This window comes from Capra hircus, chromosome 14 (assembly GCF_001704415.2).
Source record: "Capra hircus breed San Clemente chromosome 14, ASM170441v1, whole genome shotgun sequence".
NCBI lineage: Eukaryota > Metazoa > Chordata > Mammalia > Artiodactyla > Bovidae > Capra > Capra hircus.
In genome coordinates this window covers 631567-650002 of record NC_030821.1, presented here as the reverse complement: position 1 = coordinate 650002, position 18436 = coordinate 631567, and the positions used below count along the sequence as shown (strand labels likewise).

The window sequence follows — 18436 nt, the reverse complement described above, 5'->3', positions numbered from 1 at the left end:
CTTGATCGTAGTTATTGTTTAATAACTGTGTTTTTCCCCATTATTATGACTGCTAAAGCCCCTTTAACTAAGTGCCCCTAGCGGATAAGAAATCCTAAATTTCAAGGACTTTGAACTTTACAGGTCCCAAATCTGTTTCAGACCCACTGTTATAACATGTATTTAACACACAAGGTGCTTACATCATGTTTAGCTCATAGTGGACACTCAGTATACGTCAGTTGCCTTTTCTTCTCTTTTTACTTTAGAATGTTTGCCATTTGTTGAGTTGAAGTCTTCAATAGAGAGAATATATCCTCTGCTGCTCAAAAATACAAGCTCTTGTGTCAAGAAGCTTACATATAAATCTCAGCTCTGATACTTACCAATTCTGAGACTTGGGCAAGTTATTTAACATCATTCTGACTTGGTTTTCTCACCTGAAAAATGGGAACAATAATAGCATTTACTGAGAACTAAATGAGGGAAGACTTCTGAAGATACCAGAAGCTATCTTTGGATACACAACTCAATGTTGTGGTTTTTTTTGTTGTTCTTGTTTCTTACTATTCGACAGCAGTGTCTTTAAGAAAGTTCCTTAGAGTCAAGGACTAAGTCTTATTGAAGTTACTTAGAACCTAGCATAGTGATTGATGCCTAATAGGTGCTTAAATGTTTCAGTGAAGAAACATAGTCCAGGCAGGCCTTGTTTTATTGTGCTTCTCCTTGTTGCACTTTGCAGGTATGTATTAAAAAATACACCCAAAAATTTTCAAAAAATTGAAAGTTTGTGGCAGCCTTCTGTTGAGCAAGTCTGTTGGTGCCATTTTCCAAAAACATTATTTTTTAGTTAAGTCATATGCATTGTTTTTTAGACATAACGCTAGCTTCCCAGGGGGCCCCAGTGGTAAAGGACCAGCCTGACAGTGCAGGAGACGTAAGAGTCGCAGGTTGGATCCCTGGGCTGGGAAGGTCCCCTGGAGGAGGGCATGGCAGCCCGCTCCAGTAATTCTCGCCCGGAGAATCCCATGCACAGAGGAGCCTGGTGGGCTATAGTTCATCAGATTGCAAAGAGCTGGACATGATGGAAGCAACTTAGCATGCATGCTTTCTTGCAGTGGCCTGGAACTGAACCCACAGTATCTCTGAGGTATGCCTGTAATGAATTAAAGCCTAAAGCCTAAAGTGAAGTCGCTCAGTCGTGTCCAACTCTTCGCGACCCCATGGACTATAGGCCGCCAGGCTCTGCCGTCCATGGGATTTCTCAGGCAAAAATACTGGAGTGGGTTGCCGTTTCCTTCTCCAGGGGATCTTCCCGACCCAGGGATTGAACCCGGGTTTCCTGCTTTGCAGGCAGACTCTCTACCAGCTGAGCCCCCAGTACTGAATTAATTTACTAGAGATGAAAATCTTGGCAGCAGCATAAACAATCATATCTGACTAGTGGAGTTTCTTAGTTTCATAGAATTTAACTTTGGTTAAAAGGTTCATTTTCTGTGTTTTTGGATTTAGCCTCAGCCCTTGCCACCATTGGGCCGCCTACAGAACTGATGACTTCTGAAGTCACTGCCAGGAGCTTTATGGTTAACTGGACTCACGCCCCCGGAAAAGTGGAAAAATACAGAGTCGTGTATTACCCTACCAGGGGCGGCAAACCAGAGGAGGTAAGGAGGAGACGGCGTTTTCGCCATGTATTCTCAGGCTCTCCGGTTTTGTACAGAAGTCAAGACAAGGCAGAAGTGGATATATAAGGAGATTATTCTGTCACAAGCATTCACAGTTGTTGGACTGAATACATTTCCATGTGTCCAGGTTGTTCTTCTGTTTTGAGCTTATGATAGTTACATCTTCTCCTCTTATTTCCATCAGAGAACCTGAAGAACTGGTCATGTATCCATTTCTAACACAACTTACACTGACTTAATTTTTTTAGTGATTTAAGAAATGAAAGAGTTCTAAGGCAAAGGGAATCAGTCCTTAATTATCTGGCTAGAGCCCCCCTTGCTGTTGATGTTTTCTTTCTACTTTGGGAGTGGTCTGAACTTTCTGCCTTGAGGAAGTCTATGTGTTCCGCATAATGTGGTCATGCAATCCTTCAAGGTTTGGGATTTCCTGGATGTTTGTGGAGGTCAGTGCAAATGAGAAGCATCATGAAGCGTCTGTGACGGGCCCTTCTCACGAGCTGCCATCACAGGAGACGCCATCTGTTGCCGGATGACTGAATGGTTCCCATTTCCTAAGCTGTGATTCACAAATTTGCAGGAAATATGATAAGATGTGGTGAAATCTCCCTGTCTTTTTTTGATGTTCTAACCTCTGATTGGCCTCAGTTTGTTTCAGTTTTTTTCTGCATTATGGCAGGATTTATGACCTTTAAAGTGTTAGATTCTAGAGATTATGTCATCCAGACTAAGTAAAAAAACCCAAATCACAGTGCTTCCAATAGCTCTATCTTTTTCATGACTAATAAACCTTTTAAATGCTTCCCAAGACTCCATGGAAAAATATCACATGTCACCTGTTACTAAGTGGATGTGATTAGGAGAGCAATTAGGTTAGGAATGACACGGTTTTCATTAGGTATGACCCAGTGAGGGACTCTTGGACACATTAAATGGAAGGTGGTTCCCATGATGTGAGAATTCAAGGAGAACTGACTGCCACAGTGGAGAAGGACGTGGTGCAGATAAGAACATGTTTAAGTTTTTGCTGGAGGTATTTTTGTTTTTTGACTTTCAGTTTGCATGTGAGAAATTCCATTTTCTCATTCCTCGAACTGTTCTTTAAACAGGTGGTGGTGGATGGACGCGTATCTTCCACGGTGCTGAGAAACTTGATGTCTTTAACAGAATATCAGATAGCAGTCTTTGCAATATATGCTCACACGGCTAGCGAAGGCCTCCGGGGAACCGAAACCACGCGTGTGTATTGAATTCTACCCTCTTCTGATTGTGCATAGCATTGTTCGGGCGGCCTGGCTGTGCTTACACAGTACTGGGCCATGCTGTGTTTGCAGTTTGCAGGCGCCATGTGTTGGGAGGGATATTATAAGACTCCGGTATGTTTGGGAGAGAGAAACCTTAGTGATGAAGGGTGCAAAATACACGTATTCATGTAATAAACAAATATCTAGTGAATGCCTATTATAAACTAAGCTCCGGGCTTCAGTTTATCAGTAGAAGTGGAGAAGCTCTGGAGCTCTCCTGCCCAGTAGAAGACTGGGGAAGTATGTTACATCTGTTTTCATTAGGAAAATCACTGTAATTAGAAGTCATGAGTATCAGTCAGTCATTTCTTACCTGGGAAAGACCACGATCACAAACGCATACACACATGCACACACATTCAGAGAAGCCCGGGAAAAGATAATCTTGAGACACTTGATCGCGCACTCGTTCAGTTATTTCAAACACTGAGTTCCTAGTACACGCCAGTCAGTATGCAGAACGGGTCTGCCTCTGATAGAACAATAACAACGCACACAACTCCAGTAACAAGGCACCAGGCATTGTGACAGCCACGCTCCAGGTCCAACACATTATTGGATTTATTCCTGAAAACAGTAAGACAAGTTTTAATACTCCTGCTTTTTTTTTTTTTTTTAACTTTTTGTTTTATGCTGGAGTACAGCCAGTTAACAATGCTGTGATAGTTTCTGGTGGATAGCTAAGGGACTCAGCCATGCATATACATGCATCCTGGTTGGTGGTGGTTTTGGTCGCTAAGTCGTGCCCAGCTCTTTGCAGCTCTACGAACTGTAGCCCGCCAGGCATTCCCAGGCAAGAAGTGGAGTGGGTTGTCATTTCCTTCTCCAGGGGATCTTCTCAACCCACACGTGTATCCATCACCCCTTCAAACTTCCCTGCCATCCAGGCTGCCACATAGCATTGTAATACTCTTGCTTTACAGAAATATTTTTGCAGCAATTTCTGCCCTCGAGGGAGGTTTTAGTCTAGCAAGGCAGGAAATGCAGACCAGGAACACGGAAACTCACTTGTGCCGTGAAGTGCTTAAGGCACGCCAGTGGAAGCGCGGCGGGGAACTGCACCTGTGAGCGAAGCCCCGGACTTGGCGTTGTGCTGGGGAATCTAGCAGGACCTGCAGACGTGGTTGAGAACAATGTTTCCTAGTTTGTACTGAGATCTTTTAAGCTGGGGCCTTGCAGTTTATCCCTACTTCTCCAGTATGGCCGGTCTTATTTCTTGATTATTCTGTCTCAAGCCCTACTGTTACCAACTATCCTCACTCTCTCTGATTGAGTGTGTGGATGAGTGTTTATTTAGTCATGTATCTGTTCAGCCAGCCACCTATTCTGTCATTTAGGAAGTGCCCCAACGGCTAGTTTTAGGGGCTGCTGCAGGTCAGACCCTGTGCTTGGTAATGGGTGTAAAACGGGGGTCAGAAGAGTCTCGCTGCTCTTGACTGGCTCCCAGAGAAATGTGACCATCACTCTAATAAGACATAAGGAACTAAAAGATGTCACTTCTGCTTTTAAACATGTATTGTCTTTGCCTTTCCCCAAAGGGCTTATATGGCTGTGTGAGCAGATTCAAGGATAGTGTTGTGATAGTTTCAGGAGGACAGCAAGGGGGCCCGGCCATGCATACAATGTATCCGTTCGCCTAGACTGCCCTCCTGTCCAGGCTCAGGTAACACTGAGCAGCGTTCCCTGCGCTGTGCAGGAGGTCGGCGGAGGTTGTCCATTTTAGATAGAGCTGTGTGTACATGTCCATCCCACACTCCCTGGCTGCCCTTCCCCTGCCCTTCCCCAATGGTAACCATAAGTTTGTTCTCCAACTCTGTGAACCTTAGAGTCTGTATATAAGGGATATCATATGATTAAAAAACCCATCACTTTTAGAGCCTGAGCTATAGAGACCTTGAAGTAAGAAAACGCACTGATAAATGGCTGACCGTTAACAAATCTCCTCTTGCAGTGTCCTTACCTATAGCGTCCGACCTTGAACTGTACGACGTGACTGAGAGCAGTCTGAGGGTGAGATGGAACCCCGTGCCTGGGGCGTCCGGGTACCTGATCCTCTACGCTCCCCTCACGGAGGGCCTGGCCGGGGATGAAAAAGAGGTAACTGCCTGCTGCCTGCTAGAGTCCTAGAATCTTTGACTTCCTGAGCATTGTTTATTTTTTTTAATATAAAAATGTAACATATAAAATTTAGAAAAGTCACATTAGCCAAAGTAAATAATCACTTGTAAGCCCACCCCCTAGAGGTAACCACTGTTAACGTTTAGTTAACAGTCTTTTTCAACGCATTTTTAGCACAACCAGTGGGAATGGTTTTGTAGTTTTCCTTGTAATTTTCCTCTTGCTTGTTGTGAATGTCTTTCCATACCATTAAATCATATTTTACATAGTCATTTAAACAACTTTTTACCATCCCATTGTTGGTTTGTACCAGTGCATGTTTAATTAATCTCCTGTTAATTAGGACATTTGGATAATTTGCTATATAAAAGAATTCCCTGGTCGTCCAGTGGTTAGGACTTGTGTTTTTGCTTCCAGGGTCCAGGTTCAAACGCTGGTTGGGAGATCCTACAAGCCAGGCCAAAAAAAAAAAAAAAAGATAATCTGCTATATAAACATACTTTTGGGACTACTGTTGGCATATAACTTTATATGGTCATCTGATTATTTCCCTAGGATAAGTCTCTAAAAGTGAAAGTTCTTTTTGCAAAGACTATGCAGATCCTTAAGGCTTATACTATGCATTGCTACATTACTGTAGAGAGATTTTATATGATCTGTATTGCTCTATGCAGTTCACAAGTGATTGTGATAGCCTTATGTACACTGATTTTGAAAAATTGGTTTTGCTAATTTGAGAGCTATTGTAGAGAAATGTGGGTTTCCCAGGTGACTCAGTGATGAAGGATCTCCCTGCCAGTGCCCGAGATGGAGGTTCATTCACTGGGTGGGAAGATCCCTTACAGAAGGACGTGGCAGCCCACTCCAGTGCTCTTGCCTGGAGAACCCCATGGACGGAGGAGCCTGGCGGGCTGCAGGCCATGGGGTTGCTGAGGGTCGGACACGACTGAGTGACCAAACAACAGAGAAGTATCTCACAGATGTAGCTTTTTGCATTTCTTCCACTTTTAATGATGACTCTTTGACCTTTGAATGATAGCTGTTAGTCCTCATTTCTAACTTACAGGGAACCGTTACTACAGTATAGCTATACAAGGAAGAGGGAGGAGACGGCCTGAGTGCTGGAGTGTGGACGAGGCAGGTGGAGCGTATATGAGAGTGAGGCAGAACTTGGTTCTTTAACGTCCTCTGAAACCTGCCTCTCGTGACAGAATTCTTTAGGGCCTGGAATATGGTGATTCTAGCATCTAGAACAGAATATAGGTGACGTGTATTCTTTCATTTCCGAGGCTTAGACAGTTTTTGCCCACTTGGATTTAATGATCTGAATTTGTCTGGTGGAAGGGAAACTTAAAAATGGTGCTAAAAAGACACACAGCTTCACCACGAAAGAAAAGAATAAAAAAGAGGCCCGCCAGTTCACATGCAGCACACTGTTACGGCTGTGCTTAGTGGCCCAGCTGTGTCCGACCCTTTGCTGTACCCGCCAGGCTCCTCTGTCCACGGGATTCTCCAGGCCAGAATCCTGGGGTGGGCAGCCTTTCCTTCTCCAGGGGATCTTCCCCACCCAGGGGCTGGACCCAGGCCTCCCGCATCGCAGGCGGGTTCCTTACCAGCCGAGCCACAGGGGAATCCCTAAAACAGCCCCTGCGCTGCGCTGCGCTCGCTCGTGTGCGACTCTTGGCGACGCCGTGGCTGACGCCCGCCGGGCTCCTCCGTCCGTGGGGATTTAGCCGAGCTTCTCTTTTCGGTTGTGTTGGGTCTCACGGCTGCGGGGGCCGCTCTCCGGTGGCGCTGCGCGGCCTCCTCTTGTGGAGGTTCCCGTCGTGGAGCAGGGCTCTCGGCGCTCAGCCTGCCCTCGTTTGTGGCGCGCGGGCTCCCGAGCACGGCTCCGTTGTCGCGGCGCGCGAGCACGTGGGGTCCTCCTGGATCAGGGCTCGACCCTGTGTCTCCTGCGTTGGCAGGTGGACTGTTTCCCTCTGAAGCACCAGAGAGGCCCTCACCAGGTTTAATTTAAAGTCTGATAATGCTACTATACGTGAGCATGCGGGGATGCAGAATCACTCGTGTAAACTGGCGTGTCAGTTGGTACAGCTGCCTTGGATACGAATCTTAAATATTTCATCAAGCTAGATATACACACTTTTTAAGGTATATACTGTAGAGAAACATCCTTCAAGACTGCTCAACGCAGGCACTTGGTCAGAACAAAATATCGCAAGCAACTGCCATGTTCATTGACAGGATGGAAAATGACTGCATATATTTAGGAAAGAATCTCATAAGGGATTAAATAATGTCAACTCTGTCCCTGTGTCTCAATGTGGATAAATCTTGAAACCAAATATTGCCAGAGAAAAAAATTCCAAAAATGTCATGTTGAATGGTCCATTTATGCACATCATTAAAGGCAATGGCACCCCACTCCAGTCCTCTTGCCTGGAAAATCCCATGGGCGGAGGAGCCTGGTAGGCTGCAGTCCATGGGGTCGCTAACAGTTGGACACGACTGAGCGACTTCACTTTCACTTTTTACTTTCATGCATTGGAGAAGGAAATGGCAACCCACTCCAGTGTTCTTGCCTGGAGAATCCCAGGGACAGTGGGGCCTGGTGGGCTGCCGTCTACGGGGTTACATAGAGTCGGACACGACTGAAGTGACTTAGCAGCAGCAAACATACAGAAACATCTTTTTCTAAATGTTACACACCCATGTAGAAGTAAAGAAAAACGTATCAGTGAGATGCACTTCAACCTGAGGGCAGAGGTGGTGAACAGAAAGAATGAGAAAGAATTTGTTTTATGTGACTGTCTAGTTCTTGTTAAAATAAGATCTGAAGTCAATATGACAAAATGTTGATATTTATTACATTAGAGTGATGGATGCATCAGGGTTTATTACGTTATTTTCTCTACCTTTATATTATATACACTGAGATTTTTTAAATTAAAGTTTTTGATCTGACCCTACCACTGGCAATTGTATGAGAGGGGACAGTCTATGGAGTTATTTCTCTTCTTTCCAAAGCGGAAATAAAACCATCCTTGTCACACAGTTGTCACAATCTGAGAATGTTGGCTTACCTGACTGACCCCCAGGGTTAGAAATATCATCCCCCAAATCAAAAAGCGAATTGCTGATGTGGGCATCCAGTGGGTTGATCTCTTTGGACTCCTGGGAGGGGCTTGCAGGCCAGGTGGACAGGCCCTCTGAATGGGGGCCTCAGTACTGGTCCAGTTTAATGGGACTTGAAGCAAAAATTGAGCCTCCAGTCAGGACTGGCAAGAATGAGGCCAGCATTGAAGGATGCCCACTTGGCATCCAGCTCCCAACAGACTGGCCTGGACCTTACCCTCTTCCTAGAGGATGTTTCTGATTCATCTCCACCCACGCTTGTCTGGGGACCAAATATTTGACACTGTTATTCTGGCTGCAGCTGCCACTTGTCCAGATGCAAAGAGTCATCCGAAAAGAGCACACGCAGTACGTTCAGTTTTATGTGGCTTCTCAGCATCTGTTTCTAATGCAAAACAACACGAGGCAGCGAGGAAAAGGGTGCCTTGAAACCTGCTTGATGAAGGGGTTGTGAGGAGACGAAGTCTTAGTCTGTGAGGCCTCACCTGTATCCAGTTGTACTCTGATCGGTATGAAAAAGGCACATGGGCAAACGATCTGATGATGTGTGTTCTTTACAGATGAAAATTGGAGAGACCCACACAGACATTGAGCTGAGCGGGCTGTTGCCCAACACGGAGTACACAGTCACAGTGTATGCTATGTTTGGAGAAGAAGCCAGTGACCCTGTTACGGGACAGGAAACCACACGTGAGTGGCCCCGCCATCCGGATGGAGCGCTGCAATGAGAGCGCGAGCCAGCGTGGGGACCCTGAGCTAGACATGCTGGGCTAGGCTGGCGCCTCCCAGGAGCCGCTGCCGTGCAACAAATGGACAGTTTATCTAGGGGAAGGAAGGGGCGCTGCTTCCCGTTCTGTCGTTACTAAGAGGCACACGGGTTCTAGAACCGAACTTGGGCCTCCTCCAGAGTAGTGGTCGCTGACCTTTTGGCGCCAGGGATCAGTTTCGTGGAAGACAGTCTTTCCGTGGATCAGGGAAGGGGGCGGTTCCAGGACGGCTGAGGGGCATTGCAGTTGCCGTGCGCTTCGTTTCGGTTATCACTGCGTTGCGGTAGCAGCGGGAGAGTCGCGCGGCTCCGTCTCTCGCCGCTGGCGGCCGGGGTTCTGACCGTCCGAGCCCGCAGGCCGTTGACCGATGAGGTCTCCGTGCGGCTGCCCCGCCGGGCTCACCTGTCCTTGCAGGCGGACTGGATGCCGCCTCAGCTCCAGTCAGGCCGGCAGGCGTTCGGTTCCCGGAAGGAGAGAAGCTGGATTCTCGCGTGCAGGTCCACGGGAGGGTCTGAGCTCCTCCTGGAGTCGCCTGGGCTGCTGGCCGGGCGGAGGCGGGGCGCAGGCGGCTGCAGAGACCGGGCCGCGCCCGCGGTGGGAGCCCCGCTCTCAGTGACGCGGCAGAGCTGGAGCAGACCCCAGAGCTGGAGCAGAATGTGAGGGGAAATGTGGGCTTTGGGATCAGAGCTTTCAACATGCAAATCCCAGCGAAAGTCACACTGTGGGTGGGTGACAGTGGGCAAGTGATGGAGCATTTCTGAGCCTGTGAGAGGAGGAACAGTCATCTCGCGGCATGTGGCTGATAGATTAAATGCAGTAATACAGCTGAAAGTAATTAGTGCATAGTTACTCCACAGTTCTTTCCCCATATTAAAATTAACATTTTTTTCTAAAAATTTTTGATGTCCTTTGTATCTCAGACTATTGTCATTATAATTAGTTTTTTTAATTGAGTAAAAATTATATATAAAAATGTGAAAGTATTAGTCACTCAGTCATGTCTGGCTCTTTGCAATGCCATGGACTATAGCCCGCCAGGCTCCTCTGTCCACAGGATTCTCTAGGCAAGAATACTGGAGTGGGTTGCCATTTCCTTCTCCGGGGGAATTGTCCCAACCTAGGGATTAAACCTGGGTCTCCTGCATTGCAGGTGTATTCTTTACCATCTGAGCCCCCAGGGAAGCCCCAAAAGTTATCTTGGCAAGCCTAATTTGGGTAATGTAGTAATAATGTTTTTTAGGAATTGTAAATATTTATTTGAAAATATGATAGAGAAAATGCTGCTCTGACAAGCTCACAATGCTTTGTCGCCTACCATTGGAAATAGGGGTCTCTTTGTGGTGTCTTGAAGAAGACAGGGCAGGGAGATGGGGTGTCTCACTTCACTCTGAGCCTGGGAGGAAGCGAGTAGCATGGAGTCTGTGAGTGCTTTGGTCTTGGAGATTCTGCTTGAGAAGCGTACAAAGAGATGTAATGATAAGGGAGTTTTCCCCTACAATCATTTTTTTTTAATTAGCCAAGGCTGTGTTCTCTTGCTCTTCAGAGAAAGACCAATGTAATTAAAACAACAAACAACAAAACTGGGAAAGCCCAAGACAGAAAGAGGAAAAATAAGTCAGAAAGCATCTAATATATCACTTGTGAAAGTTGCTCAGTCGTGTCCGACTCTTTGCGACCCCATGGACTGTACAGTCCACGGAACTCTCCAGGCCAGAACACTGCAGTGGGCAGCCTTTCCCTTCTCCAGGGGATCTTCACAACCCAGGGGTCGAACCTGGGTCTCCTACATTGCAGGCGGATTCTTTACCAGCTGAGCCACAGGGAAGCCCCAGAATGCAGGGTGCGCAGCCTTTCCCTTCTCCAGCGGATCTTCCCGGCCCAAGGATCAAACCGGAGTCTCCTGCACTGCAGGCAGATTCTTTACCAACTGAGCTGTCGGGGAAGCCCTAGTATGTCTCTTGACTTAAGTCATTTTGAGGACTCTGTTGATTTGGAATGAAAACTTTCCCAACCACGCATCTCTTTTTCAGTCAGAATTCCTATTTCTTTCTACAGTTTTCCCTCACTATTGAAAAGTAGAGTGTTCCTATGAAACCTTTTGTAAGCTGGAATAACAGAAAGCAAAGAAACAGTTTTAGGATACATTTTGCTAATGGATGCACAGAGCAAATCAAGATAAAGCACAGATGCTCAGAAACACAGTTCAAAGCTACAGTTGCCTGATGCTGAGACGCTGAGCATAGTCCCAGGAAGGAGCTTGGCAGGGCCCGTCTTGCTACCTGAGGGCCTGGGATGCACACTGGCTCCCTAATGACTTGCTACAAAGCAAAGGCTGAAGGTTGTTTTGCTTTTTGCATTTTTTGTAAAAGGAAAAATCCTCCTTAGCTTTCTTTCAGTTAGTAAGCTTTCATTTAAGTACTAATGTGGGTCTTTGGTAAGACAAGGGTCCCCAACCCCAAGCCATACAGCAGGGGGTGAGTGGTAGGCGAGTACGTGAACCTCATCTGTGTTCTCAGCTACTGCCCATCACTTGCCTTCCCACCTGAGCTCCGCCTCCTATCAGATCAGCAAGGGTGTTGACTCTCATAGGGACAGACCCCACTGACCGTGCAAGCGCGGGATCTCAGTTCGCGCTGCTTACGAGAGTCGCCCCAAACAGCCACTCCTCCTCTCCCGCCCGTCCGAGGAGAGACTGCCATGAACCCTTCCCTGCAAAAGGGTGGGGACTGCTACTGCAAGGGCAAAGTGCCTGAAGCAGATTTTCAAAACGCTGATACCTTGTGCTTTTAAAAAGTGTCCATGACTCTTTCCCATTAGTAGCTGACTAAAAAGAAGGCCTAAAAAACGCCGTCCTGGCTGCCTGAGACAGACCCTTTTGCACATTGCTCCACTGCACTGCCGAGTTTAGCTGAAGCCTAGACAGTGTAGAGCCAAGTGTGCTCAGCGCAGAGTACTCACCTGCTTTTGTCTCTCCTACACGTCAGGGAGTGAGAGTCACCCGGCCTCTAGGCTCCTAATGGCCATACAGTCAGTCTGCCTAGAATTAATGGCAGCGTTGGCCTTTAGCGTGAGGAACCGCTGTGCTCTGCAGGACAGCTGACAGGGGTCATGGGTTCTAGCCTAGGCTAGGCTCGCAAATCTATTGATCGATTGCCTGGGTCATGGATTCCAACTGCTCTCCTGCTTTTACTAACTGTGTCCTTGGCCAAGGAACCTCAGATTCATGATCCATGTAATGGGGCTAATTATAACATTATCCTTGCCATCTAATGTTAGGATTTAATGTGGTGACGTGTTATATCTCACACTCATAGAAAGCATGCAATCTCAGCAACTGTGTTTACTATAAACCTGTAAAAGCTCACAGAGCTCTCAAAGATTATTGACAAATTTTAACCTGTTGACTCAGAAAGGGATCCTCGAAGAAGTACGAAAAGCCGTGGGACGGGTAGTGAGGATGTGTAGAAGAATCAACGCCTCTTTATGCTGTTAAAGCCACAGGAAAGTGTTTGCTTTTATCTAGTCTCACAGAGCCAGTAGGTTTTATCCAGGGCAAGGTTCCTGCTCCTTGATTCAAGAGATATTTACTGAAAACGTACTCTATTGGAGATAAAGATGGGAACAAAGTTGAATCAGATTCTGTAATCCTTCGAGGTGACAGTATATTGGAAGGGAAAGACAGTAGACCAATCAGTGTGCAATAAAGAATGGATCAGGGAAGATACATAGGCAGAACTGAGGCGGAAGGATTATTTTCTGTAAGGTGATCATGGAAGGCTTCACTGAGAAGGGGAGATACGTTCAGAAACCTGAATCTCAGATGACTCCAGGGTTTTCGACCTGAGCAGTGGGAAAAGTGGAGTTTTCATTTCCTCAGAAGGACAGGTTGAGAGAGAAGATTGGGAGAGGTGACAGGAATCAGTGATTCAGATTGGACATGCTGAGCTGGAAATGCTTAATAGATGCCCGAGTGGAGAGGACAGATAAGAAGCCGTTGCCACATGGAAAATTGTGGGTCGGAGGAATAGAGTGACTTCGCCAGGACCAGATGACTGCTGAGTGCAAGAGCTGAAGTTTAATTTCACGTTTCCTGGTTTTTGAGTCATTGGGTTGTTCATTTATATCAGCAGGAAATGGTAGCTTTGACTAGAGAAGAAAGGCTCAGAAAACTCACCTACACTGCGTTTGCTTCTAAGCGTCTGCAATTCGTGGCTACTTGTCATTCTCCAAGAGGAAAGCTTTTTTTCTCTGTTAATTTGTTAATGTTCTCTGTTAGAAGTTATTATCTGAGTGAGAATTTTCATATGCCAGTAGTTTAGGAGTCACAGATGCAGTGCTTTGGGGTCCTTTTTGCATATCTGTCATTTAAACTTTCATTTCTTTTTTATTCCTTTTACTGCAAAGTACCCTTAAGCCCGCCCAGAAACCTGAGAGTCTCCAATATTGGCTCTAGCAGTGCTCGATTAGCCTGGGATGCAACTTCAGCAAAGATCAACGGTTATCGAATTGTGTATAACAACGCTGATGGGACTGAGATCAATGAGGTAAGCTGTGGAACGTGGAGTGTGTTCTCCCGGTGGTCGGGTTTCAGTTTCTCAGGGCTTTGAAACTGATCATCCCGAAACACAGTGGCTTGCAACAGCTGCTAACTGTTCACTTTCTCTTGCCATTTTGGTGGGTTTGGCTTGAGATAGTAGCCAAACAGTGGCTGGAACGGTGACGTCACAGCGGCTTCCGTATTTCTGTCTGATGCCCGGTTTGGGAAGATGACCACCTGGGAGCTGGAACGGCTCTATGTTTCAAAGTTGGTTGTTTACACGATCCGTTCAGCAAGGCAGCTATAGGGGAGCCGGACTTTTTAAATACAGTCTGCCCCAGGGAGTGCGGGTGAGGAAGTGTGTGTCTTCACAGAAGCAGGAAACTGAAGTGCCAGTGTTTGAAAGACCCTAGTTCAATGAGCGCACATTGAAAACTGAACCATTCAAGTTCTGTGTAGGAAGAAACTTTCAGCTAACAGAATTTATTGAAACCCATGAAGATACAGTATTTTGCACTCAGTGACTAATACTCTTCAGAAATTCTTTCCTTGGAAATATATTTTAGCAGGCTAGATAGCAGTTATTTTTATGTTCTTCCCTTATCTTGGTCCAAGAAGCTAAGACAACAAGGGAAATATGTTGGATTACATCATTTCTATTTCTTGACCAAGTAAAGCATGTATTTTCATATACAGAGACAAGCTTTTTCCTGCAATGAAATCCAAGCAATATTTTGCTGAATGTGCCCTCCTACAGCATATGGGGTAATGAATGGACAAAAATTGCACATTTACTAACAGTACAGAAATACTGTTCAATATGTTTTATTAAATCTTCATAAATCCTGAGGGCAAATAATTCTGATGAAGCTACAGTCATTTAGACTATGTGCTTTGCTTTTGAAGATGAGAACCTGGAGTAGTAAAAAGAAAGAAATGAAAAGCAGTGAGCTATCAATGTCTCTTTGTTATCAGTGATAAGTAACCTGCTTTCCCAAGGGCTGCAAATTCAGCTGTGTAGGAGGCTTACGTGGATCATGTAAATGAGTGCAGAAATTGCTGCATCTGCAAAGAAATAGTCTCGCCTGTTTTTCTTGAAACATGAGGCTCCCTTAGGTTATGTTTCATGTTCCCATTTGGGGGCAGAAATTCTCACTGAAAGACGATGACCAGTGACGATGGACCGTGGGTGACAGTGACTGGGTGCTGGGCCTGGTGGGCACTGCATTGCTGAGGAGTTTGTACATGCTCATCAAAACCCCATGGACGGAGGAGCCCAGTGGGACACGACTGAGCGACTGGACTTTCACGCATTGGAGAAGGAAATGGCAACCCACTCCGTGTCCTTGCTTGGAGAATCCCAGGGATGGGGGAGCCTGGTGGGCTGCTGTCTGTGGGGTCGCACAGAGTCGGACGCGACTGAAGCGACTCAGCAGCAGCAGCAGCAGCAGCAAGAGGCAGCCGCTGTTAGCTCCGTAGGTTGTTGCTGCGCAGAAACCTGCAGGGGCTGCCAGATCTCGCTCCCCTTGACTGTGTGACCAGGGATTTCTTTTATGTGAAATTTTAAAATGGTGGCTTATCGAACAACCAAAATAACATGAGCATATTCATTAATGTCTGTTCACTTCAGAGCATTCCTATTTGGAAATGATTTTTCATGAATCAAAAATGAACTGTCATAGGTATGCATATATGAACTATATAATCATATATTTTTGTTGAGTGTAATTGACGTGTAATGTTGTATTAGTCTCAGGTGTATGACGTGATGACTCAGCATTTGTCTACATTGTGAGATGGCCATAAAAGGTCTAGTCAACATACATTTCTCCATTAAAAAATCACAATTGTGTTCGTTGAGAGATACATGTGTTTTTTTTTGCAGTGTTTTTCCTTGGGGATTGCCTCTGGTACTTGCTATTTCTAATTTGTATTGTGCTGGGAAATTAGAAAACCATGTTTGATAAAACTGAATTTAAAATATGAGTAAATAGACCAGGCATGAAAATCTGAGAACATCTTTTCTGAATGAAGTGAATAAATAATGTGTGGCTTTAGTAGCATTTCCGTTTTGACTGATAGGGTTTTTGTTTTTGTTTTTTTGGTGTATGTGTTCTTAATTCTTAGTTTTTATTTATGCAACTGAAACTGACGGTTGCTGGACAACTGTCTTATATGAGTCAAATACTATTTTACCTAGTTTGGGAATATATGATTTTAAGGGTGAATATCCCTACCATATTTTGCTTTACTGCTATTCATTTGAACTTTTCTTTAAAGATAATGCTGCAATTGGATTGTTAGGAAATTCCCAAAATATTTTGGAATGAACTTTAAAACATCTCAACTAAGATCTGCTTACTATGTAATGTGTGATTGATTGTAAAAGCTTTGTTTTCAGCTCAGTCCGTATTTTTCTGCTTCACTCCCTCTTCCACCTTCTCTCCCTCACTCACTTCTCCTTCTCTCTGTCTTTTCTGCATTCCCTCTCTCCCTAACTTTTTGGAGTCCAAGGAAGAAAAATAGAACAGAGCATTTAAACAAATGTTGACGACGATGGTGATGATAATGGTGACGGTGGTGAGGGTGGTGGTGATGTTGGCAGCTAACACACGTTGAGTGCTTACCCTGAGTCAGGCTCTGAGATTTTTACAGAGAACACTTGGTGCAATTTTTATAGAAAAAGTGTTGCCAAAGCCTGACCTGTCAAACCGAAGAAGCAGCCGTCTCAGATAGCATGCCCTGTGAGCAGGTCCGGGGAGACGCGCAAGCCTGATGGTGCCATTTCGGTTTCCCGTGAGAGGCCGCAGGCCCCGGGCTCTCAGGACGGGCCTGGTTTCCGACACAGTGACTCAACAGCAGAGCCCAGACCCTGGATCCTCATCAAGGGCCCTCTTCATCCCTCCTGGAAAAGGCTGAAGTTTTTAGTTAGACTGTTTGAAAAATTATTCTCAGAAATAGTTGTGTAACAATGAGATCATAGCTATTTGTTACCGTCTTCCCAAATTCTTCTCCCACGTCTTAAAAGTGATCCAGATAAAAGCAGCTCCAGAACTTCGTCTGAAGCACATCATGAGAACAAGTGAAAACGAGCGGCACCTAACAGTTCTCACTTGATGAAGTAAAGTGATCGAGAACTAACGCATGAAGCAGTCTGTTCAGCGTGAAGTAAAAAGCTTTTAAGAAGTAAAACTAGATCTTTTCAGTAGAGGTCTCTGTTGAAAAAAATAAACATGTATATATTCAACATATAATGCTGAAATACATATACTTCTGCGTATATGGGCACTTATACAGAAGTATATCAAGACCTAAGTATCCATCCCAGTTAATAGTTTCATGACCCCAGGAAGGTTAATTAAGGTCTTTGGGTCCCAGGTTCCTCGTTTGTAAAATAGTCATCGTGCACCTAGAGAGAGGGAGGAGGGGGCCAGATAGAGCAGTGAAGGCAAGGTCCCCGGCACAGTGTAAGCGCCCAGTAAACCGTAGCCAGTGTGGTTCGAAGCAGCAGAAGGCAGCAGGAAAGTGTAGCTTAGGAGAACAGCTTGTCTCGTATTTTGAGTATGGATCTGTCTTTTCTGTGAGTTTAAATGATGCAGCGCTACTGTAGCTGGTATTTACAACCAGAGAATCTGGAGCGTGAAACCCTTACGTTTCCAGTCTTAGGAGCCGGCTGACTTTCCCTTGGGCAAGCTCCTAACTTTTTGGAGCCTCATTCTCCCCATCTCCCAATTAGGAGTAACACTTAGCTACCTTATGAGGTTGTGGTAAGGGGTCAGTACGCTGGATGCGCGTACAGCACGCAGGCCAGAGTGAGCGCTAACTGCTAAGAGTCACCCATGATGTGACCAGGCCTAGCTTCAGAAGAAGACAGTACACGTTTTCAGTTAGCTCTGGCTCCGTAGCCGGTGCCCTGGCCTAAAATAACAACACACAATCGTGGAGCTGGGGCGGCCCCGCAGGCCCGCCGGCCTCTGCTCCACGTGGTGTCAGCTAAGGTGACCCCAGCGTTCGCGTGGGAGCCCGGCTGGGCTGGGGCTTCTAAGATGACTTCACTCCCATGTCTGGGGTGGCCGAGAAGGTCGGGTGTGGCTGCTGCTCTTCAGCAGCGAGGCGCAGAGTTCCAAAATCATGAAGCAGGAAGCTCGTTTCCTCGGGGCTGCAGTCTTTCTTTATGGCCTGCCGTCAGTTCCTTTGAGATGCCTGCAGTCTCTGTGTTAACCGTTTGTTCAGATGAGCCCTTCGTGTAATCTCTTGTAAAATGGATTTTTGGTGCCTACATCTCAATTTCCATTTACTTATTCTATTCACTCAATATATATATATATAAAATTCAATATACAATATTTAAAAAGCTAAGCAAGGTCCTGCCCTCAAGAGGCTTACACTGTATGTTGGAAATAGTACCTTGTACTTAGGAAATAAAATGATTCCACGCTGGGATCGGTGCCAGGGTGGAAACAAACACTGTCCCTGCCGGGACCTCCCCAGCAGGCCAGCGGTTAGGATTCCATGCTGAACTGCAGGGTCCATCCCTGATGGGGAGTGAAGATCCTGCAAGCCACACAGTATGGTCAAAAACGAGAAAGAAAATGATATATAAGAAGGATAGTGTTAAAGAATCATCCTACCGAGACCGGAGGAGAGATGAACACCTCCCCGCCAGGACATGAAGTATAAGCACAAGCCTAACAGATGGCGAAGGGCTTATTTTGAAAAGAGCCCAGGAAATAAGGTCCCAGACAGAATGAGCTGCATCTGCACAGCCCCTGAGGTGGGAAAACTTGGACAGAAGGTGGCTGTGGCTGATCAGGGATTTCTCTTCTTAGGGGAAACTTGCCGATTAAAAGAAGCTGGCTCATTGAACAACTGAAATAACACAGGCTCTGCTCACCGCCCCCTGCGTGGTTGTTC

General features: G+C 45.9%; 1 protein-coding gene across 4 annotated transcripts in view; it reads left to right on the top strand.

Moving 5' to 3' along the window:
- Positions 1-18436, top strand: part of COL14A1 (collagen type XIV alpha 1 chain) — a 227420-nt gene that overhangs the window by 67113 nt on the left and 141871 nt on the right. For all 4 annotated transcript variants that reach the window (XM_018058141.1, XM_018058140.1, XM_018058142.1 and 1 more), the window contains exons 10-14: positions 1492-1643; positions 2771-2900; positions 4917-5062; positions 8779-8908; positions 13390-13529. In XM_018058141.1, coding sequence (XP_017913630.1) covers positions 1492-1643; positions 2771-2900; positions 4917-5062; positions 8779-8908; positions 13390-13529 — 698 coding nt within the window. The remainder of the gene's footprint in view (positions 1-1491; positions 1644-2770; positions 2901-4916; positions 5063-8778; positions 8909-13389; positions 13530-18436) is intronic.